This window comes from Humulus lupulus, chromosome X (assembly GCF_963169125.1).
Source record: "Humulus lupulus chromosome X, drHumLupu1.1, whole genome shotgun sequence".
NCBI classification, from domain to species: domain Eukaryota; kingdom Viridiplantae; phylum Streptophyta; class Magnoliopsida; order Rosales; family Cannabaceae; genus Humulus; species Humulus lupulus.
This window is the reverse complement of record NC_084802.1, coordinates 30,623,420-30,647,428: the sequence shown is the minus strand read 5'-3', so window position 1 is coordinate 30,647,428 and position 24,009 is coordinate 30,623,420. Positions and strand designations below refer to the sequence as shown.

The window sequence follows — 24,009 nt, the reverse complement described above, 5'->3', positions numbered from 1 at the left end:
GCATAATCGTAATTTTGGCCCGTTGAGGGCATAACTGTATATATATGTGATAAATTGTTGAGACCACATTATTATGTGGATATATTTGTAATCTGTGATTCGAGGCGATCCTAGTGAGCGGTTTAGCAAAAAAGTTACGGCGGGGATTTATACCCGGCTCGGGGCAAGCCTGGGGGTATTTATGGGAATTTAGAGAATATATTGGAGTCTATTTTGATATTGGAGAATATAATTGGTGATTGGTTAGGTGTCGAGAAGTAAGCGGTAAATATTAGAGACACTCGAGGAATTAGCGGGAATTGGGTGTAATGACCAAAATGCCCCTAGGTTGATTTAAAGGCTTAGAGATAATGGGAGGGTATTGTGGTCATTTGTCTTATAAAGGATAAGTGTTATCAGGCTTTATGCTTTAGTGGAATATGTAGAAGGTCTTAGAAGTCTGAAGGAAAGAAAGAAGAGAAGGAAAAGGGAAAGAAAAACATGGTAATTTTTAAGAACGGTTTGGGACTTCTTCATCATTTTCTTCTAAATATTTGAGGCTAGAATCCAAAGGAGCTTAAGGCTGAGATTGTATACTTGGGGTCTTGATCAAGTTGGGGAAACTAGCTGAGGTTGCTCATCATTTGAGGTAAGATTTTGAGGTTAATATTCAGTTCATGGTGTTGGTGTTGAGCTGGTTTTCCTAAGCAAAGTTCTGTGGGAATTCGAGGGAGTTGAGGCTGAAGATTTGAGGAGGAGAAGACTAAGCAAGAGTGGGAGACAACCTAGGCTAAGCTCATCCATCAAAGGTAAGAAACTTTAGCTTTAAGTTTTGTGATTTCTGTGGTTTTGCTGAGATCTTAAGCTTTAGGTTCACCCATGGTGAATTTTGTGATTTGGAGTGCATGTGATTGAGTTATGTGTGGTTGGGATGTTTGGGATGAGTGGAGGATGTTGGTAGGCTTGTTTTTATGTTTGGAAGAGTTTTGGTAAGGTTTGGCTCGAGGAAAATCGAAGGAGGAAAATGCAGGGTTTGTTGTGTTGTGATTAACGCTATAGCGCTAGTCATTGGGCGCTGTAGCGCTAAGCTAAGTAGCACTCTCCTTAGAGCGTTGTAGCGCTACCCTATTTCCAGAAAGGGGTTTTTGAGTTATTTTCAAGGGTTTTTGCCCAGGGGTTCGGGGTTTGATTCCACCACCCCGTTTGGTGAAATTAGGGCTTCCCAAGGCTAGGTTTTGGACTTGAGGTTTCGTGATGATTCTGATCTATGGCTGTGACCAGGTGTACGCTAGGGCTTGGACGGGATCGTGCTTGAGGATCAAATTGAACAAAGTTAGCGAATCTAAAGGTAAGAAAACTACACCCGGTTATGTGTTTGTGATGGGACTAAGAGCTCCCTATATCTATATGATGTCATAGATGGTATTATGCCATGGGACATGTGATAAACAGCCTAAGGGTGCCGTAAATAATATTTGCGAACAGGGCACAGCTCGACCACTGGTAGTTGAGGACAGCTTAATATTCACTGAGCTCGGTTTAAGCGGGCCGGAGTCAGTGGGATAAATAGAGGGTGCAGCCTAAAGGCGTCAACCCTAGTTATCATATGTGGTTTGATTATTGATATAAAATGATATACTTGGTATGTTGAATACTTGATTAACATGAGTGCTTAGACTGTTGAGTACATGCTTATGCGATATGAGTTATCTGATTGTCTGTTGAATGACTATGCTCTGTATTGTGTTTTCTTGCTGGGCCTTGTCTCACGAGTGCTATATGCTGCAGGTAAAGGCAAAGGCAAGTTGGACCCACCCTGAGATGGAGAGCTCCGGGGCTGAATGTACATAGTTAGTTGTTCGGCTGCCACGGCCGAGGAATGGAACAGGACGAGAAATGCTTAACTATCTATTTTGCCTTAGAGTGGCTAATCTCTGTATTTAAATGTTGAATCTTTTGTAAACAGTCCTTAACTTATTACTTTTGGGATCCCATGTAAAAAAAGAAAATGTTTATTGATAAGAAATGCAGCTTTTGAGACCAAAATCTTTTAACCCTAGTTCAACTATAGTTCCAGTAACACATTTTGAATTAAATGACTTGATTAGCAAGTCTTGCACCTTTATAAACACACAGTGTAACGGTCTTGGCTATCCAGGACATTTCAACTTGGTATCAGAGCGTCCTAGGTTTAAGGGTTCCTGAAGACTGGCTGGACATGTACATTCGCCGCGAAAGACAAGCTCGATTCAGGGTTGGGTAATTGTGTATACATGACTTTGCGTGCTTTAATGATTTGAATGAGATATGATTGTTGATATCTGCTTGATTAATAGGGAGCATGAGATACTGATAGGGCCTGGCCCTTGACTATTGTATGATGATATTGAGGCATGCTTATTAGCATTGCTATGCATGTGAATGAATATATGGATGAATATTTGGATAAATTGTTATATCTCGATTGCTTGTGAATGTTTGGGGTTCTAATGGTGGATCATGGAAAGATTATTACCATGTCATCATAGTCTGATTGCCGAGTCATTGATTGCAGATTGAATTGGATAATTATGCGTCCAAGAAAATCTACGCGACTAGCTAGCAGGTCTGAGACTAGAGATGATGATCAGGGCCAGACCCCTCCGCCAGTCCCTGAGAACTGGCAGCAGCTTATGGCAGACATGCAAGCTCGGCTACAGAGCCAAGATGAACAGATCCAGATTCTGCGGTAGCAGGCTCCATCGGGGAGTGTTGCCCCTATTGTGCCACCTGCAGTGGTACCTGTTGTACAGCTAGTGAAGGTTGGGAATAGATGGGAGTCGTTGTATGAGTGGTTCAGGAAATTGCAGCCCCCGATCTTTGAGGGAGGACTTGATCCACTGAAGGTTGAACAGTGAATGACCATGATTACTACCATTCTGAACTTTATGAGGGTAGAGGGACATGATATAGTGGCCTGTGCCACATATATGCTGAGAGAGGATGCCCGAATCTGGTGGGAGGTGGCATCACAGACCAAAGATGTTACTACTTTGACTTGGGAAGGATTCAAGGACCTATTCAATCAGAAGTATTATAATGTTGCCATCAGGTCAGCGAAGGTAAATGAGTTTGTGGGGCTGGTTCAGGGCAGCATGACTGTTACAGAATGCCCTAAAGTTTGACAGGCTTGCGAAATTCGCACCCGACCTTGTGCATACTGATGCAGCTAGGCAGGACAGATTTATTAGAGGGCTTAATGCAATGATAGCCCAAGATGTGAGGATTACAACAGTTCCTAGAGGGACAACTTATGCTTAGGCTGTGGAGAAGGCTCTTACCGCTGAGGAAACGGAAAATAAGATATGGAGAGAGAGTGCAGCAAGACAGGAGGGCCTCAGGGCGATGCCTCCATATTCTGGTTCTGGTAGGGGCAGAGGCCCCAGTGATTTAAAGAGGAAAACCCCTGATGCTTCGACCGCTCCTGGTCTTGATAGGAGAGGTCGGGGTACTCAGGGTGGCCGTCAGGGAGGCAGTGATACATGGAGGACTTATCCTAAGTGCACGAGGTGCAGAAGACGTCATCCGGGCGAATGTCAAGCTAAGGCCTGTTATGTGTACAGGGTGGTGGGACACCTCAAGAAAGATTACCCGACAGTGAAGAAGGGAGATGCGGGGAAGGTGGACAGCTTGACTCCAGCTCGAGTGTTCACCCTGACACAGGCAGAGGCCGAGGCTATCCCCTCGGTAGTGACAGGTCAGCTTTTTAGTGATGGCTCTCCTTTTACTGTATTGATTGACTCTGGTGCTACACATTCGTTTGTTTCTAGTAAGGTGATTGATAGATTGTGTAGACCTAGTGAGTATTGTACTTCAGGGTTTGGGACTATTTTTCCTACAGGGGAACTGGTAGTATCTAGGAGGCGGATTAGAGCACTGCCAATGATAGTTGATGGTAGAGAGTTGTCAGTAGACTTGATTGAGTTGAGTATGGAGGACTTTGATATGATTTTGGGTATGGATTGGCTGGTTAGATATGGAGCTACTATTGACTGCAGAAAGAAGATAGTGACCTTTGAGCCAAAGGGCAAGGATCCCTTTGTTTTTGTGGGAGCGGTGAATGGACCCCGCGTACCAAGGATATCGGTACTAAGAGCCAGAGATCTATTACAAGGAGGGTGTATAGGTTTTCTGGCTAGTGTGGTGGATACCACCAGGGTTTTTCCAGTAGGGCTGGAGGAGATCAGATTGGTTTGCGAGTTCTTGGATGTGTTTCCTGAGGACTTGCCGGGGTTGTCGCCGCGTAGAGAGATTCAATTTGTCATTGAGTTGACGCCAGGGACAGAGCCAGTGTCGAGGGCACCATATAGGATGGCACCGGCGGAACTGAAAGAATTGAAGATAGAGTTGCATGAGCTTCTGGATTTGGGGTATATCAAGCCTAGTTACTCACCATGGGGTGCTCCGGTTTTATTTGTGAAGAAGAAGGATGGGACCTTGAGAATGTGCATAGACTACAGGGAGTTGAACAAGTTGACTATTAAGAATAAGTACCCCCTACCAAGGATTGATGACTTGTTCGATCATCTGCAGGGTAAGACGGTGTTCTCAAAGATTGATCTTTGATCTGGTTATCACCAGCTGAGGATCAAGGACGAGGACATACCGAAGACGGCCTTCCGAACGAGGTACGGGCACTATGAGTTTCTGGTCATGTCGTTTGGTTTGACCAATGCCCCAGCAGCCTTTATGGACCTAATGAACAAGGTGTTCAAAGACTTTATGAATCAGTTCATTATTGTCTTCATCGACGACATTTTAGTGTACTCCAGTTAGAGGCAGAGCACAAGCTTCATCTTCGACAGGTTCTTCAGAGGTTGAGGGAGCATTAGTTGTACACCAAGTTTAAGAAATGTGAATTTTGGTTTCCAGAAGTGACATTCCTTGGACATATCGTGGGTGCAGATGGGATTAAGGTGGATCCATCTAAGGTAGAGGCAGTTAGGGATTGGCCGAGGCCAAGGAACGCCTCGAAGGTGCGGAGTTTTCTTGGTCTAGCGGGTTATTATAGATGGTTTGTGGAGGGCTTCTCGAAGATAGCGGCACTGATGACGGAATTGACATGAAAGAATTTGAAGTTTATCTGGTCAGACAAGTGTGAGGACAGTTTTCAAGAGCTGAAGCGACGACTTATTACTGCGCCAATGTTAAGTCTTCCCTCGGGGGAAGGGAAGTTTGTTGTTTACTGCGATGCATCGAGGTTGGGTTTAGGATGTGTGTTGATGCAGAATGAGAAGGTCATAGATTATGCATCACGACAGCTGAAGGAGTATGAGCAACGGTATCCTGCCCATGATTTGGAGCTAGCAGCGGTGGTATTTGCACTGAAGATTTGACGACATTATTTGTATGGGGAGAAGTGCGAGATATACACTGACCATAAGAGTCTGAAGTATTTCTTTACGTAGAAGGACCTAAACATGAGACAGAGACGTTGGCTAGAGTTGGTAAAAGACTATGATTGCGATATTCTTTACCATCCGGGGAAAGCTAACGTAGTGGCGGATGCATTGAGCCGGAGAGTCCCAGGTCAGTTATACAGTTCCACCCAGATCTCAAAAGAGTTAGCTGATGAGATGGTCAGAGCGGGGATAGAATTGGTGGTAGGGCGGTTGGCCAATATTATTCTACAGTCGACCCTACTAGAGCGGATTAGAGAAGGGCAATTGACAGACACTCGGTTACAGGAGGTTAGAGAGAATGTCTTAGCGGGAGTAGCTAAGGACTATTCTATATCTGAGGGTGGTTTTTTGCGGCATCAGGGGCAGATTTGTGTTCCGAATGATGAGGGGATTAGATGAGAGATACTGGATGAGTCTCATACGATGCCGTACTCACTTCATCCGGGTACCACGAAGATGTACCAGGATCTACGGACGTTATATTGGTGGCCCGGGATGAAGAAGGATGTGGTGAAGTACGTAGCCAGGTGTTTAACCTGTCAGTAGGTGAAAGCTGAGCATCAGCGACCGGCAGGGTTGCTTCAGCCTTTGGGTATTCCCGAGTGGAAGTGGGAGGATATTACGATGGATTTTGTGGGAGGTTTACCCAGAACTATAGGGCTTCATGACTCGGTGTGGGTGATAGTGGATAGATACACCAATTCAGCCCATTTTCTTCCAGTGAAGTCGACATATACTGTGGATCAGTATGTTGAGTTGTATGTGAGGGAGATCGTACGTCTCCATGGGGTTCCTAAGTCTATAGTGTCAGATTGGGATCCTATATTTACCTCCAAGTTTTGGAGTGGTTTGCAGAAGGCTATGGGGACTCATTTTAAGTTCAGCACAGCCTTTCATCCTCAGACTGATGGACAGTCTGAGAGGACGATTCAAGTGTTGGAGGATATGCTCAGAGCGTGTGTGATTGACTTTGAGGGATCATGGAGTAAGTATCTCTCGTTGATTGAATTTTCATATAACAATAGTTACTAATTAACGATTGGAGTGGCTCCCTACAAGATATTATATGGGAGGAAGTGTAGATCACCCATTCATTGGGATGAGATGGGTGAGAGAAAGTATTTGGGGCCAGATATGGTTCAAAGGACAAGTGAAGCTACAAAGAAGATCCGAGCTAGGATGCTCGCCTCTCAGAGCAGACAGAAAAGCTACGCAGATCCCAAGCGTAGGGACGTGGAGTTTCAGGTTGGGGACCACGTGTTTCTCCGAGTTTCACCATTGCGATGGGTAAGGAGATTTGGAAAGAAGGGCAAGCTAAGCCCTAGGTTCATTGGACCTTTTGAGATCCTGGAATGTATCGGTCAGGTGGCTTACAGGTTAGCCTTGCCACCATCATTGTCAGGAGTCCATGACGTATTCCATGTTTCTATGCTCTGGAAGTATGTCTCAGATGCGACTCATGTGTTAAGGTATGAGGATTTGGAGTTACAGACAGATCTAGCCTATGAGGAACAACCGGTCCAAATCTTGGATCGGAAAGATAAAGTATTACAAAATAAGACGATTCCTCTTGTTAAAGTATTGTGGAGGAATAGTAGGGTCGAGGAGGCAGCCTGGGAGCTTGAGACAGCGATGCGGGATCAGTATCCCGAGTTATTCAGGTAAATTTCGAGGACAAAATTCTCATTAGGAAGGGATAGTTGTAACGACCCAAATTTGCTAATAAAGCTTAAGGGCCTTGATTAGTGTGCCGGGAGGGCATAATTGGATTATATGTGATTTAATGATTAAAAGCATGTTATATGATTATTTGAATATCTGAGATGCATGACTATGTGTATTAGTATGCATGTAGGCCCTGATTAGGTTAGAAGGGCATAATCGTAATTTTGGCCCGTTGAGGGCATAACTGTATATATATGTGATAAATTGTTGAGACCACATTATTATGTGGATATATTTGTAATCTGTGATTCGAGGCGATCCTAGTGAGCGGTTTAGCAAAAAAGTTACGGCGGGGATTTATACCCAGCTCGGGGCAAGCCTGGGGGTATTTATGGGAATTTAGAGAATATATTGGAGTCTATTTCGATATTGGAGAATATAATTGGTGATTGGTTAGGTGTTGGGAAGTAAGCGGTAAATATTAGAGACACTCGAGGAATTAGCAGGAATTGGGTGTAATGACCAAAATGCCCCTAGGTTGATTTAAAGGCTTAGAGATAATGGGAGGGTATTGTGGTCATTTGGCTTATAAAGGATAAGTGTTATCAGGCTTTATGCTTTAGTGGAATATGTAGAAGGTCTTAGAAGTCTGAAGGAAAGAAAGAAGAGAAGGAAAAGGGAAAGAAAAACAGGGTAATTTTCAAGAACGGTTTGGGACTTCTTCATCATTTTCTTCTGAATATTTGAGGCTAGAATCCAAAGGAGCTTAAGGCTGAGATTGTATACTTGGGGTCTTGATCAAGTTGGGGAAACTAGCTGAGGTTGCTCATCATTTGAGGTAAGGTTTTGAGGTTAATATTTAGTTCCTAGTGTTGGTGTTGAGCTGGTTTTTCTAAGCAAAGTTCTATGGGAATTCTAGGGAGTTGAGGCTGAAGATTTGAGGAGGAGAAGGCTAAGCAAGATTGGGAGACAACCTAGGCTAAGCTCATCCATCAAAGGTAATAAACTTTAGCTTTAAGCTTTGTGATTTCTGTGGTTTTGCTGAGATCTTGAGCTTTAGGTTCACCCATGGTGAATTTTGTGATTTGGAGTGCATGTGATTGAGTTATGTGTGGTTGGGATGTTTGGGATGAGTGGAAGATGTTGGTAGGGTTGTTTTTATGTTTGGTTGAAGTTCGGAAGAGTTTTGGTAAGGTTTGGATCGGGGAAAATCGAAGGAGGAAAATGCAGGGTCTGTTGTGTTGTGACTAGCGCTACAGCGCTAGTCATTGGGCACTGTAGCGCTAGGCTAAGTGGTCTGGGGCGTTTTAGGCTCTGTTTGTAGCGTTGTAGCGCTCTCCTTAGAGTGTTTTAGCGCTACCCTGTTTCCAGAAAGGGGTTTTTGAGTTATTTTCAAGGGTTTTTGCCCGGGGGTTCGGGGTTTGATTCCACCACCCCGTTTGGTGGAATTAGGGCTTCCCGAGGGCTCGGGATTGGTCCCGAGGCTACGTTTTGGACTTGAGGTTTGGTGATGATTCTGATCTATGGCTGTGACCAGGTGTACGCTAGGGCTCGGACGGGATCGTGCCTGAGGATCAAATTGAACAAAGTTAGTGAATCTAAAGGTAAGAAAACTGCACCCGGTTATGTGTTTGTGATGGGACTAAGAGCTCCCTATATCTGTATGATGTCATAGATGGTATTATGCCATGGGACATGTGATAAACGGCCTAAGGGTGCCGTAAATAATACTTGCGCACAGGGCGCGGCTCGACCACTGGTAGTTGAGGACAGCTTAATATTCACTGAGCTCAATTTAAGCGGGCCGGAGTCAGTGGGATAAATAGAGGGTGCGGCCTAAGGGCGCCAGCCCTAGTTATCATATGTGGTTTGATTATTGATATGAAATGATATACTTGGTATGTTGAATACTTGATTAACATGAGTGCTTAGACTGTTGAGTACATGCTTATGCGGTATGAGTTATCTGATTGTCTGTTGAATGGCTATGCTCTGTATTGTGTTTTCTTGCTGGGCCTTGGCTCACGGGTGCTACGTGGTGCAGGTAAAGGCAAAGGAAAGTTGGACCCACCCTGAGATGGAGACCTGCGGGGCTGAATGTACATAGTCAGTTGTTCGGCCGCCACGGCCGAGGAGTGGAACAGGACGAGAAATGCTTAACTGTCTGTTTTGCCTTAGAGTGGCTAATCTCTGTATTTAAATCTTGAATCTTTTGTAAACAGTCCTTAACTTATTACTTTTGGGATCCCATGTAAAAAAAAAAGAAAATGTTTATTTATAAGAAATGCAGCTTTTGAGACCAAAATCTGTTAACCCTAGTTCAACTATAGTTCCAGTAACACGTTTTGAATTAAATGACTTGATTAGCAAGTCTTGCACCTTTATAAACACACAATGTAACGGTCTTGGCTATCCATGGCGTTACAATCTAACCTTTTTTCTTTTTTTTTTATAATGTTGATTAAAATGAATTGGTTAATATTTTGATTGGTCTTAAAGCATTGGATTGGTAGCTAATTGCAAGAGGTATGTTGCATTTGATTTATTTTTTAAAAATTTCAATATTTTACAATTTTGAATGATAATTGTACTACTTTAGTGGAGTTTGAATATCTTAGATATTCATCCGTAGTGAAGTAGGTTATGGGAATTGTGTGCTGCGGTTATAACGGATGATTGAGAACTTGCATGTCTTAGTGAAGTAGGTTCTGAGAATTTTGTGTGCTGTGGTGATAAATGGATGGAAATCTATTTGTTGTTTGATTTGTTTGACATGTTGGTGTTGATTGTGACAGATGGCTAGGCTAGTAGATTAGGGGCTATGCTGTCCGATTTTCTATAGATTTTCTTGTACTTAGTTTTGTTTTGTTTTCTATGTTTATTTTATTTTATTTTATTTTCTTAATTTTAATTTTTTATTAAAAACAAATTGGCACAATATGGAAAAAGAATGGATGTCAGCTGATAGGTTGTCAGTAGAATATATAAAAGGGTCGATGAGTTTCTTAAATTTAGTTTGGATCATGCCAAAGATCCAAACTCTATTTGTTGTCCTTGTAGTAAGTGTGGAAATATGAAAAAGATGACTGCCACAATGATAAAAGAGCACTTATAATTCCACGGGATAGACAAAAGTTATAAAATATGGTATTGGCATGGTGAAGAGCTTCATGTTACTCCGGACCCTCCTATGATGAATGAAGTTTGGAATTATAGGCAATTGGATCGTGAGGATAATTTAGATGAAATGATTGACGATGCATATTATGAATCAGAAGTAGATCCCGTTGAGTTTGAAAATCTTCTTAATGACGCTGAAAAGTCGATTTACTCTGGTTGCACTAATTTACAAAGTTGTCAGCCCTTCTTAGATTGTACAATATCAAAGCCAAAAATGGATGGAGTGATAAGAGTTTCACGGAATTGTTAGTTTTTTTGAAAGAATTACTGCCTGAAGAAAACGAGGTGCCAATATCATTTTACGAGGCTAAGAAAACGATGTGCTCATTAGGCTTGCAATATGAAAAAATACATGCTTGTCCTAATGATTGCGTATTATATCGGAATAGCCTTGTAGATGCGAATTCGTGTCCTACTTGTGGTGTGTCCAGATGGCAAAAGAAAAGGAATTTAGAGGAAGTTAAGGAAGGAGTACCAGCAAAAGTTTTGTGGTATATTCCACCAGTTCCTCGTTTGATTCGATTTTATCGAAATATTGATCATGCTAAGAATTTGACTTGGCATGCAAATGAGAGAATAAAGGATGGTAGACTTAGACATCCTGTTGACTCACCAGCGTGGAAGACAGTAGATTTTGAATGGCCTTCATTTTCCAATGAACCTAGAAATATTCGTCTAGCTCTTTCTACGGATGGAATTAATCCTCATACTTCTCTTAGTGGTAAGTATATTTGTTGTCCTGTTATGCTAGTCATATATAATTTACCACCATGGCTTTGTATGAAAAGGAAGTTTACCTTACTGACCTTACTGATATCTGGACCTAAACAACCTGGTAACGATATTGATGTCTACTTAGCTCCCCTAATTGATGACTTGAAAACTTTATGGAATGAAGGAGTTAGGGCTTATGACGCATACTGAAAAGAAGAATTTACCCTTCGAGCGGTGTTGTTATGGACAATCAACGACTTTCCCACTTATGGAAATTTATCTGGTTACAGTGTAAAAGGATGCAAAGCTTGTCCTATTTATGAGGAGAAGACTTTCTCTCAATATTTGAAACATTCCCACAAGGTGTGCTATATGGGACATAGAAAATTCTTGCCCCGGAGACATTATTTTAGAACTTGGAAAAATGCATTCAATGGTGAACAAGAGTTTGGTTTGGCTCCAGTTCCTTTGACTGGGAATGAAGTACTTAATAAAGTATCTGTAATTCAGTTTAAGGTAGGAAAACCTATTGTTTGTCCAATTAAGAAGAAGAAGGGTCGTGGAAAGAGCGTTGGCAAGGATAAGACTGAAGTTAGTTTGCTATAATCTTGTGTTACTTAGAGCGATTCTTCCCACCTTCTTTTTTGACATAATGGTGCATCTTAGAGTCCATTTGGTTGGAGAGATTAAACTTTGCGGATCTGTTTATTTATGATGTATGTATCCCTTTGAGCAATACATGAAGATTCTTAAGAGTTATGTTAGAAATAGAAGTAGACCCGAAGGATGTATTGTTGAATGCTATATTGTAGAAGAAGCCATTGAATTTTGTTCAGAATACTTGCATGGTGTGACAAGCGTGGGTGATAAATCTACATTAAATAAAAGTAATGGTGGTTATGGTGGAAAAGGTGGTGTTATATGCTCAATAACTCAAAATGAAAGACATGAAGCACACTGTCTTGTATTGCAAAACATTGATGAGATTCAACCTTACATCGAGTATGTTATCTTAGGCAGTATGATATCATAAAACATTGTTGTGATATTTGTATTGATTCATACTAATTTTGTATACATTTATGAAGGAATCATTTTGTTTGGCTTCGGAAAAAATATCCATCTAAGTCAAAGAACCAAAAATGGATCCAAGATGAACACTATCGTACGTTTAATACTTGGTTAGAGAACAAGGTATTGATTTGAGTAAATAATTTTAAATCTTTTGTTTTGATTTAATGACATGTTATTAATTATTATTTCATTTTTTGTTTTTAACAAAGGTTGCAATTGAAGTGACCCACACATCGAGCCATGTGTCGGACATAGTTAAGTGGATTTCTCGTGGTCCTTCTTTGAATGTGTTTAAGTACCCATCATACATCATCAACAGTGCTCAATTCAATACTTTGGAACGAGATAATGTAAGAACCACACAGAATAGTGGAGTTTTTATTGTAGCAAAAACTGTGCAAATCTCTAGTTCAAAGGACAAAAATCATGTAGAGTGTGATATGACATTTTATGGAGTAATCCAAGAAATTTGGGAATTAGATTATACTACAACTAGAGTGTCAGTCTTCTTATGTGATTGGGTGAAAAGTGACAAGGGAGTAAAGGTTGATGATTTAGGTTTTACATCAATTGATTTAAATCGAATTGGGCACAAAAATGACCGTTTCATAATGGCAACACAAGCCAAACTAGTTTTTTTATGTGAATGATCCATCAGACAAGCAAAGGTCAGTCGTGGTTCCTACTCAACTGATAGATTGGGGAGACAGAGAGAATGATGTACATGACTTACCACTCCTTCAACAACCTGTCACAATTCCCGAACCACAGCTTACCGAATACCCTATTGATGATGGTGTAGATGACGATGATGTTTATTTGCGTTTTGATGGTGACGGTGTATAGGTTGATCATATACTATGATAAATGTTGACTTGTTTTTTTTTTCTTCTAAAGGTTGGATCGTTTCCTTTTCAGATATTTCCATGGCTGATCCAGGAGGTTTTGATGATGATTGTCCACTTCCAGGACTTGAAAATAATGTTGGTCAAGAGGAGAATGATGATAATGCTATAGTGCATGTGAGATATATTAGGGGACTATGTACCATGCCCAACATAGCCAAGATGCGAAGTGAAGGTGTTAAGGTACTGATCAAGTTCAATGAATATGGACAAGTGATCGGTACAATGAGATCAAAATTATGATCAATGATCGGATCAACTATAAAGAGGTGTGCTTCAATCACACACGCGAGTTGGGATAAAGTCCCTAAATCAGACAAAGAAAATTTTTGGGAAATCATTAAGGTATTTTCTCTATCACTATAATATGTGTTGTTTGTATTTTTAATGTAGACTAACGATATGTATTATTTTCAATTGTAGGCTACAATTGACATAGACTATAAAGCAAAAAGAAAAATTATGTCAAGGGCGACAAAACGATGGAGATCATTCAAATCCTATCTGACTAAGGTATGCATCTATGATGTGCTTGATGCAAATCCGACCATCAAAACGTTCAAAATGCCAAGAGGTTACTCACAGTTGATCACTAAAACAGAATGGGATGAGTTCTGTGTTTCGCGCATGACTGATGATTGGAAGAAAAATACATCAAGATCGTCGAAAAAAAAACAAACACGACCATCATATGTCACGAGGTGGGTATTTGTTGGCACTGGAAAGGCTGCAACAACAAAATTTTGGACTCGAGGTGTCTGAAATCGACAGGTCACAGTTGTGGTTGGTGGGACATTCTAACAAAAAGGGTGAGCCGGTTGGTACCGAGGCAACAAGCGTAGCTCGCAACATATTAAGTGCACTACATTTTATATGGTTGGATTACTTATTTTTAATGAGAATAACTATATTTCTATATTTTGTTTGCAGGAGTACTATACTAAGCTCATGAGTGATGGAAAATTTGAACCTGATGGGTCTAAGGATGTGCTTACTAAGGCATTAGACACCCCTGAGAACAGAGGGCGAGTGAGGGGTATTGGGCTCGGTGTAACGCCTAGCCAATTCTGGAAAACCCCACTATCTAGTAAGAAAAAGGGAAAAGAATTTGAGGCTTCCTCAGTTGAGGCTCGATTTGCAATGATGGAAGAAAAAAAACCGTCAACGAGAAGAAATAATGAAACAACAACAGGAAATGATCAAAAGACAAGAGGAAATGATGCGACAATTTATGGAAAAGATGAAAGGACAACATAGTGGCTTGGAGGATCTTCTCATGCGTTAGTGCCAAACTATGGATCACCCATAGATCAGGTGACACCATCTCATCAGGCATCACCGAAATCGCAGCATCAACCTCTAGCACCACCGCCCCCACAACCAGAAGAGGCACCTATGTTTATCCCCACTCCTGGCTCAAATCAGCTATAGCTTTATCTTTTTAAAATCTAAATTTGTGAACTTGTATAACATATTTATACATATCTAAATATGTGCAGGATAAAATGATTGAATGCAAATTTGCATTAGGCTCTATCACCAACATCGTTGGTAGGAGATACATTCTAGTTACTAGTAGCTTAGACATCCATGGAGAAAAACACCGCAGTGCAATTGAGTTTGCTGACCAACCTGATGCTCTACTTGTTAACCCGATCCCTAACAGTGAGATTTATACAGTCAAACAAGCTATTGGGAGTTTGATACATTGCCCCAAGTCGCTAGTCATCTTCAATGGAGCGACACAGGTAATTCTTTTAAGACTATTAAATTTTATTTACTTATTCCATTATTAATTATTTGTTATGGGTTTATTAGGAGGTCGTGAAAAAAAAAGGAAAGCAAGCTGGAAAAAAAACTTCTCTACCATTAGCACAACAAACTCAAAAACTAGTTCCAAAACGAGCCCCTAAGGAGTCATTGTCACAAGAGGTGCAACAACCATCTCCATTGTCGCCTAAGTTAAGACAAGTATATGAAATCGTCAATGATTGGCCTAAACATGATTATGTCGTTGAAGTGTCCATTGACTTTGATGTGTTTGGTCATGCTTGTGAATACTTTGCTCTATTTCGGGATGAAATACTTGAATTTTGTAGAAATGAGATGATTGGACAATCATGTATTGTCTTCTACATGAGGTATGCTCTATATGAAGTTAATAATATTTATTGTGAGGATTTTATTTCATCAACTATTTAGTTTTCTTTTAATTAATTATATTTATTGGTAGGATTTTGTACCAGACACTATTATTAGACGAGGAAAAGAGAGGATCGTTGTTGTTTATGAATCCGAATAAGGTTTCTACTTCCGTGACTCATGCATATAGTCATGCTCAAGCTTTATGTGATAGGATGTTATATTGCACGTCTAAAAAGCATGATTGGATAGTTATGCCTTATAACCATGGGTAAGTTTAATTAATATACTTTTCATTGATACAAACAAATAGAATTTAAAGTTAACAACTTTGTAATACTTATTCTTTCAACAGGGAGTATTGGATGTTATTTTTATTATATCCCAATTGGCATTATTTTTGTTTTCTCGATCCTCTCAATGCACCATTAGATAACAGGACAGCCATCAAGGAGACCATCTATGATGCATTTGAGATGTATTTCACAGAAAGAATGAAAGCACATCAAAAGATCAATAAACGCTCATCGGGAGTAATGTATTTCCAACCTACGGTATGTTTCTATTTGTATAGTTTATGTATATGTAAAGATGTTTAAGATATTTAATACTAAGAATTGTACATGTATTATCAATCTTAATATAGTGTCGTAAACAACCAAACAATATCGACTACGGATATTACGTTATGAGGATGATGAAGAATGTACTTATCAATGCCCCTCATATCAAACATTTCTTGTCAAAACAGGTAACAAACAATATACAACTACATAATATTAATCTAGTATAATTTTTGTATATGCTTTGAATTTATTACCACTAATATAATTCTAATTAAAGTTTTGTTTCTTTTTTTTTCAGTTCACCTCCAACAAACCATATACTACTCAAGAAATTGACGAAGTTCGAGAAGAATGGGCGATGTCATTTTTACAATTGGTTAGAGCAAAATGAATGATGTTATAGCTAGCTAATTACAATACATGTTTAGAAATTTTAAATTTCTTTCACAAAAATTTTTTGCTGTTTTTTTAGTATTTTCTTTTCAAATTTCTTTTAATACATTTTCGACACTCAAAGAGATATATATTTTTAAATCAAAATGAAAATTGTAGCTGCATTTTTTTTTTTAAAAAAAAATTACTTTTAAGGGCATGCAAAGCGAGTTCTAAAAAATTACTTAAAGGCACTTAACCCGATTTTTTAGGACTTGTGTTACAAGTCCTAAAAACATTTTTTTAGGACTCGCTAAAAAATTACTTAAAGGCACTTAACCTAAAAGCTTAATTAAAGGCACTCAACCAGATTTTTTAGGACTCGTGTTGCGAGTCCTAAAAACTCGCACCCCGCGAGTCCTAAAAACTTTTTTAGGACTCGCAATGATAGTCCTAAAAAACCTTTAGTGACATGTTTCACATTTTACTACCCTTTTCATGGTTGAAAAACCTATATGAGATAGTCTAAGATGCCATAAAAATAAAGAGGCATACTCAACAATATAAGCGGAATTAGCATTTTTATTGATAACATTGAAAGTTACATCATTGGTGCACAACTTAATCATACCCTCACAAGAGTACCCATTTCCCAAAAATACATTGGACTTTGTAAGAAAAAGTTTACCAGACTCAAAAATGACATTAATGCTGGGCTTGCCAAGCAAATCTCCACTTACCAAATTTCTACCCATTTCGGGAACATAAAATACATTCACTAATGTGACTTTCTTGCCAGAGGTGAAAAACACTTCAATGGTACCTTTGCCAAGTACCTTGGATTTGCCCTCATTGCCCATTTGAATCTCATGGTTGCTCTTTGACTCTTCAAAGGTCTTGAACAATGATTTGTCATAGGTGACATAGACAGTGGCACATGTGTCACACCACCACCCTTTCACCTTGCCTTGGACCGCATTCACCACACTAAGGGCAGCAACTATATTGTCCTCTTAAGTTGCATTCACCTTAGGTCCTTGTTGGTCTTTTCTATGCCTACACTCTCTAGCATAGTGACCATTTTCCCACACACAAAGCAAGGACCTTTCTCGCTCTTAAACTTGTTTGGGTTGGTTTTTGGACCCAAAGATGTCTCATTACCCTTCTTGCCTTTCCCTTTATTATTGGGATGTTTTAGTTGTGACACCACATTTGCTTTGGAAGTCTCGTAGACCCCTCCAGAAGTTTGTCTCTACATATCGATTCCTCCTCGATCGGAATATGTTTTTGGATTTCCTCCAAAGAATAATCCTCATTTTTATGAAGGATTCTTTTCATATAGCTCCTCCAAGTTGGTGGTAATTTTTCCAGTATTGCACCAACTTGAAAGGCATCGAGAAGCTAAATCTTCAAAACTTTCAATTTGTTAACAATTATTTAAAGCTCATGAATTTGAGGAAGAATAGGTCTATCACCAAGAAATTTGAAATCAAAAACTTTTTGGTACTTTTCTCTATTTCCTTGAAATTGTCTCAAGTGCATCCCAAATCTCCTTTGTCGACTTAGTCTCGGTATAGAGGTCATAGAGCCTATCGAATAGGGCGTTGAGAATATGACCCGTACAAAGAAGATTGTCCTCCTCTCTCTTCCTTCTTTTCTCCACCTCCTCGAGAGTGTCTTTGTCGAATGGCTCCGGGAGAGGTTCAAGGGTGGACTCTAGGATGTAGGTGATGTTGAGAGTGGTCAAGAGGAATCTCACCTTGTCTTGCCACCTAGTGAAATTGGATCCATCAAACCTATCCAACCTCACTAAATCTTGGTTCATGATCTTGATGGGCTCATCATCCATTGAAACAAACAAGGGATAAGCTTTTGAATGTTAGAGATATTTAATTTTGCCTCAATGGAAATGGTAAAAAAACTCTTACAACTCTAAGCAAATAATACAAAAGACAACTAGATTTATTAAATAAGATTACAACTCTATAACAAAAGATACATGTAAATATAGAAAATGGTAGAGGAAGATAGTAATAGAAAATACAACTCTATGACAAAATGATATAAATAAACTAGAAGTAGTAGAAGAAAAGATGTAGAGGAGATTACAACTCCAAAACAAAAAATACAAGTAAAAGAGTGAATCGAGAATAAGAGAAGAAGATAAAAAGTAATTATAGAAAAGAAAAAGAAAAAGAACAATGAACAAAAACTCTCACACAACCAAAGTGAAGAGCATTGGGGATCACCAACTTGAACAAGGTTTATGTGACAGTCAGAATCCCGTGATCCGCAGAGGGAAAGATCGGGTAAAAGCTGTGCAATCCCACATCACCTGGGGAAGGTCAAGTGTGATGATTCTGAGACTGTGTACGTATGTGACTACACAGTTGAAGAGGACTTAAATTGATTGATGGGTACTACCTATATCAACAAGATGCAGCTTCTTTCGGTAGCCCAGCACTTGAGAGCTCCAAAGTTAAGCGTGCTTGATCTGGAGTAATCTCAAGATGGGTGACCTCCTGGGAAGTTTTCCCAGGAAGCGTGCGAGTGAGGACAAAGCATGCTGGAAAGACTTGTGTTGGTTTGTAGGGCCAGTCGTCATTCCAAGAAGCAGTCATAGTGACGTAGGGCGTTACAGTTTACAACCTTTGTCCAAAAGCTTATTTCCCCCTATCTGAAGCACTAAGGGAACTCTTATAAAAGAAATAGTTTTTTGGAATAAACAAGCCTCTATGGTGAATTTCTAGCCAAGTGCTCTAGTGGATAAAAATTGTTGTGTCTTACAAGTGAGCATTAGACTCCTATTTATAGAGTTTGAGATACCCTTTGAATTTCAAATTTCACCAACCTCCATGCACTACACCAAATACCCCTTTCCATAACATATGAATATAATAGTATTGAAAAAGTATTATGATACATCAAATAATAAAATAATAGGTGGGAAAAAAAATTGGCGGTAACAAATTTTGGAGCCCCGCGTATTAGTAAAGTTATCTTCTACTTTTTACTTTTTCATTTGCCTCTACTTTTTTATTTCCAAAACTCTAAACAATTTTCTATCGCCTACCATCATCGACTGTGTTTCCAAGGCAAAAATTGTTCAACTCATACAATCTGAGCAACCATGGCAGCAGCCAACACTCCGATCGCCATGAGGGAGGCCCTTACGGTCAGTTCTTTCACTCTTAGCTTATTTATCACCTTTCTTTATTTATTATTATTCTCATTTTGTTTGGTTCGATTAGCTTAAGCTCATGGGGTGGTCGAGAAGGAGAAGTAAGAGGAGGTAAGCGGAGCTTTTATTCATCATGAGCTTGCGAGTTTGGAATTGAAAGAGAGTGAGGAAGAGTCGGTTCTGAAATCGGATTTGGAGGAGAAGAAAGAAGAAAAAGAAGAAGAAAACGAAGAAGCGAAGGATGAGCAAAAGGTTGTTGACAGGGATTTGAGTGGAGAAGAAATGGGGAGACGGAATGGAAGTGATGATGGAAATGAGAATGTGAATGAGGATGGGTATGGGTATGGGTATGGGTATGGGAATGGGAGTGAGAACGAGAATGAAAATGAGGATGAGGATGATGATGATGATGATGATGAGGATAGGAAGAGAGAAGTAGAAGAGAACGATGATGAAGATGGTGGAGTGGGAGAGAATAAGAGTGGAAATGAGATTGAAAATGGCAGTGAAGTAAATAATGGTAGCAGTGAGATGGATAAGAAGAACGGGCATGGTGGTGGTATTCGAAAGTATCAGTATCCAGTGAGGCCTGAAGCTGAAGATTGCTCATTTTACCTCAAGACTGGAACGTGGAAGTTTGGATCCAATTGCAAGTTTAATCACCCAGTTAGAAAAAGAAGCAATCAGGTATTTTTTTTTTCTTCTTTTTCTTCTAATTCTTCAATTCTTACCCATATAATTTTATATCAATACTTCACCACAAAATGAAGCTGTTTGTGTATGCGTTGTCTTTATCTTTGTGGGTCTTTATCTATGTAGTGTCTTTTTTTCTTTTACCTTTTCCGATATTTGTATCTATATATATGATGTACTTCTTTGTTGGGTTGTGTTATGGTTGGTGGGTTTTGTTGGGGGAATTTTGCTGGCTATGGATAACATTAGAGACACTCGTTTTGCTGTATTGTTTGCTCTTGGCATGGAGAAAGGCAGTCAAAAAGTAAGGTTTTTATAATTAGAACAATTCTAGATATTATAATTTGATCTTTTTCTCTTGTTTTGTGAATTTTTTTCATTTGATTCATTCTGATTATTTGAATGTTAAAAGTTATATATTATAAGATTTCAGGAGATTTTTTTACTCTCTTTTAATACCACATATTTGACTGCAATGTGTCTTTTGGAATAATAATAGATTTATGGTGCTATAAAATCTTGAGCTTCTTGCAGTATTATTTGAGGTCAGGGGGATGTAAATTTGGAAAAGCGCGTAAATATAACCACACTAGAGGAAAGACTTCTGCAGCACCATTAGCACCAGTTCTAGAGTTTAACTTTGTTGGTCTTCCAATCCAAGTGGTATAACATCATTGTTCTGTCTATATTTTAACCTTTCAACATATAAAAGCTGCAATAGTTGCTTGTGGTCATCTTATGTGGTTTATATCGCAGGGTGAGAAAGAATGTCCATATTACATGCGAACTGGCTCCTGTAAGTATGGAGGAAACTGCAGGTTTAATCATCCTGATCCAACAGATGCGGCAGGAAGTGGCACTTCTGCAGGATATGGTAATGGTAGACCTGTCTCTTTACAAGGTGCATGACAATCAACTCTACCATCTTGGTCTTCACCAAGATCTTTGAATGAGATTGCTCCCTTTATGCCAATGATGCTTTCCCCAACTTAAGGGGTTCCTTCAGAAAATCCAGAGTGGAATGGGTATCAGGTACTTTCATACTAAGAAACTTATCTGTTACTTTTTGAAGTACCGAGATTTAATTAACTTTTATTTCTTTGATGCTACTAGTGAGTATTTTAAGGATGAATTTAAAGCATGTACACTCTTATTTTATTTTTATCTCACTTTCTTTTTATTGAATTCTATTGCTTAATCTTTAGTCCTTTCTCATATACAAGTTCTCATTAAGCTCTCAGTACTCCATTTTTATTAATTTTTTAAAATTATATTTGTCACCCCCTTTTGATTGCTTCTAATAGCAGCAACACATTTTGTTTCTTGCATGGAGTCCTTACCATCCTGTTTTCAGCTATATAAAATTTTCAGCTACAAATTAAAACTGTGTTTTTACTTTCCCAAATTTCCCTAATATCTCAATTTTTTTTCTCTTTCTTTTCTTTCGCTAAACACTCTTTATCCTAGCTCCTCTTTCCTCCATCTCTCCATCTATCACCATCTGCACAGCTCCCTGTTCTCTATACGACCCTCCTCTCATGCATCTCTCTCCAAATCTTCCTACCTATTCTTTCTCTCTCGTTCTTTGTTGTTGCCTTCTCTTCCCAGCTCTCTCTTCTGGCCAACCGTCCAGCATTTCAAGACCAATTGGTATTGTCCAAATTGTAGAGATAAGTGTGATTCTGGTAGGAAGACAGCTGCTGGAGAACCGTCCAGCATTTCAAGACCAATAGTAATCAGGTGGACATGAGTCGTTAAGGCACCTGAAATTGAAATTGGTGGTTGCGTTGTGTGCAGGTCAGTTGCTCTACTTTTTTTGTTTGACCTTGAATTTTATAATGATTTTAGGTGAAAAAAAGGACAAGTTGTCTATATTCTGAAAAACAAATTATTGGAAGTTACATTTTGAAGCTTTTGGTATAATGCTCAAAATAATGATTGACTGAGATATTTATAGCACAGAGGATTTGAATTTGCCTATATATTGTGAATGCCTTTTTTTCCCCACTTTCTGCTATGCTGTGTGACTGCGTGTAATTTTTTATTGATTGTTCTTGCTAAGTTATTAATGATTTCTTTTGACTTGTTAGGGCCCACGATTTCAGTTCAGCTAAATTTGATGAGCGAACTGTCATGCTGTGTGACCAAGTATGGATTTTGTGTTGTCTTCTTTATTATATATGCTTACATTGTCTTGTTATTTTTCTTTGCAAGATAGTAATGTTCTCTTATGTTTCAGTGTGAGAAGGAATTTCATGTTGGCTGCTTGCGTAGAAGTGGACTGTGCGATTTAAAAGTAAGTTAGAGATGTTAGATTAGATTTTGTGCTACTTATTTTGTATATATGGATCTCTATATTAAATTTTGGTATCTTCTTACTATGTTTTGTGTATCTAACTGCAGGAACTCCCAAAAGACAAGTGGTTTTGCTGTGATGACTGCAGTAGGATTCATATAGCTCTACAAAATTCGGTATCACTTGGACCCAAGATTGTTCCAGCTTCATTATCACATATCATACTTAAGAAGCATGGAGATAAAGGATTGTTTATTGATGGAGCAGAGGATGATATTCAATGGCGAATTTTAAGTGGAAAAAGTCGATATCCAGAACATCTGCCATTTCTGTCAAGGTCTGCTGCTATTTTCCGAGTAAGTTATTATTGTACCAGAAATTCTACTCATTTCCATGCTTATTTAAAGGGTAGCGATGATACTAAGTTTTGAAGATTGGGAGTCTATTCAAAGATTTTAGTTTGCATTTGACATTAGTTGCTTCTGCTTGCAAACTCTGGTTTTATTAATGTACTTTATCCTTTATATGACTTCAATCTGTTACTTTTTTGCTTGAATGATCCTTTTTTTTATGAAAAAATTATTTGGTGGTTGCTTTTTGATGGATGTGAAACTATGTGATACGTTTGTCTAAAACAAGTAGGAGAACTATTAAGAAATAGCTTAAGAATCATGTTTCAGTGATGAAAATAGTAATCACCCTTTCCCTTGTCATATTTATTTTTATCATTTAAGTGATGTTTTTTTCTTTTAAATATGTACTGGATACTTTTCTCCTAATGACTGTGAAACTGATTTATATTTCATGTGACACGGTGGGTTCTTCAATAGTACAATTTTTTAACAACATTTAAGAATTCTATTCATGTTATCTTTATGGTGGATGGCTCTTGAGAGCTCTCCACCACATATATAATTATATTTCAAGCTTACACACTCACACATATATTTAAATATATACATATATTGATTGAAAATAGTTTATTAAAAAATAAGATACTGTTTTTTAATTGAATTTGGCAGCAATTTCTGCTTTCTTCTTCTTTTTTTCCTGAATGTTTGTTGGAGTTATCAATTTAAGTGTTGATTAGATGTGTATTTTTTTTGTTTAACTTATCCTTTTTACATATTTACAACATTACCCATTTAGATCTTAGGACATGGGATTTTTATTTTTTATTTTCATGGAGCTTGGTTGTTTAACAATGGAGGTTGGGCTCACTTGGCCTAGTCCAAGGACCTTATGGGTATTTATCATTTACTCTATTTCTTATATCAAATATGCTAATCTTTTTATACACACTGATTTTTTTTTATAGAGTCATTGGGTTCTGCAGCAATACCTGCTAGAAACTCTCCATCTACTACCATTGCAAGAAGATCTCCATCCTAAATGAGACAGTGGGAAATTTATGCAAGGTTATACCGTATAATTTTGTAATTTATATGGACTGTAGTAGTATGGAGTAATATGAATTAGTTTAAAAAATCTTTCTATGTTTTATATTTGTTGTTTGTATGCTTATGTATGATCTCATGATTTGGGTGAGTTTCTTGATTTCACTTGAATAATTTTCCTTATACACATGACCGTATGTGGAATAAGTCTTTTTTTTTTCTTTGTTTACAATTAAATGATTAACTAAGCATTCAAATCTTTTTGTTTGTGTGTTAATCCTCAATATAGTATCAAGTGTTTGTGACTGTGTTCCTTTGACTTATTTGCTCCACATTGACTTGTGGGTGTGCTTTTCTTATATTCTTCTTGTGACTGTGTTATAAATGGGAATATAATTTGATCA

General features: G+C 38.7%; 2 protein-coding genes across 2 annotated transcripts; both read left to right on the top strand.

Moving 5' to 3' along the window:
- The first annotated feature begins 19,168 nt into the window (after nucleotides 1-19,168).
- LOC133805671 (zinc finger CCCH domain-containing protein 66-like) lies at nucleotides 19,169-20,860 on the top strand. The gene is made up of 3 exons (XM_062243839.1): nucleotides 19,169-19,213; nucleotides 19,382-19,906; nucleotides 20,669-20,860. The coding sequence occupies exons 1-3, from the start codon at nucleotides 19,169-19,171 to the stop codon at nucleotides 20,819-20,821; spliced, it is 723 nt and encodes a 240-aa protein (XP_062099823.1). The 3' UTR covers nucleotides 20,822-20,860.
- A 73-nt stretch (nucleotides 20,861-20,933) lies between these two features.
- On the top strand, nucleotides 20,934-22,639 carry LOC133805670 (uncharacterized). Its single transcript, XM_062243838.1, has 5 exons — nucleotides 20,934-20,944; nucleotides 21,581-21,652; nucleotides 22,003-22,060; nucleotides 22,152-22,208; nucleotides 22,316-22,639. Exons 1-5 carry the CDS (start codon nucleotides 20,934-20,936, stop codon nucleotides 22,637-22,639), a joined length of 522 nt encoding a protein of 173 aa, XP_062099822.1.
- Nucleotides 22,640-24,009: the final 1,370 nt, after the last annotated feature.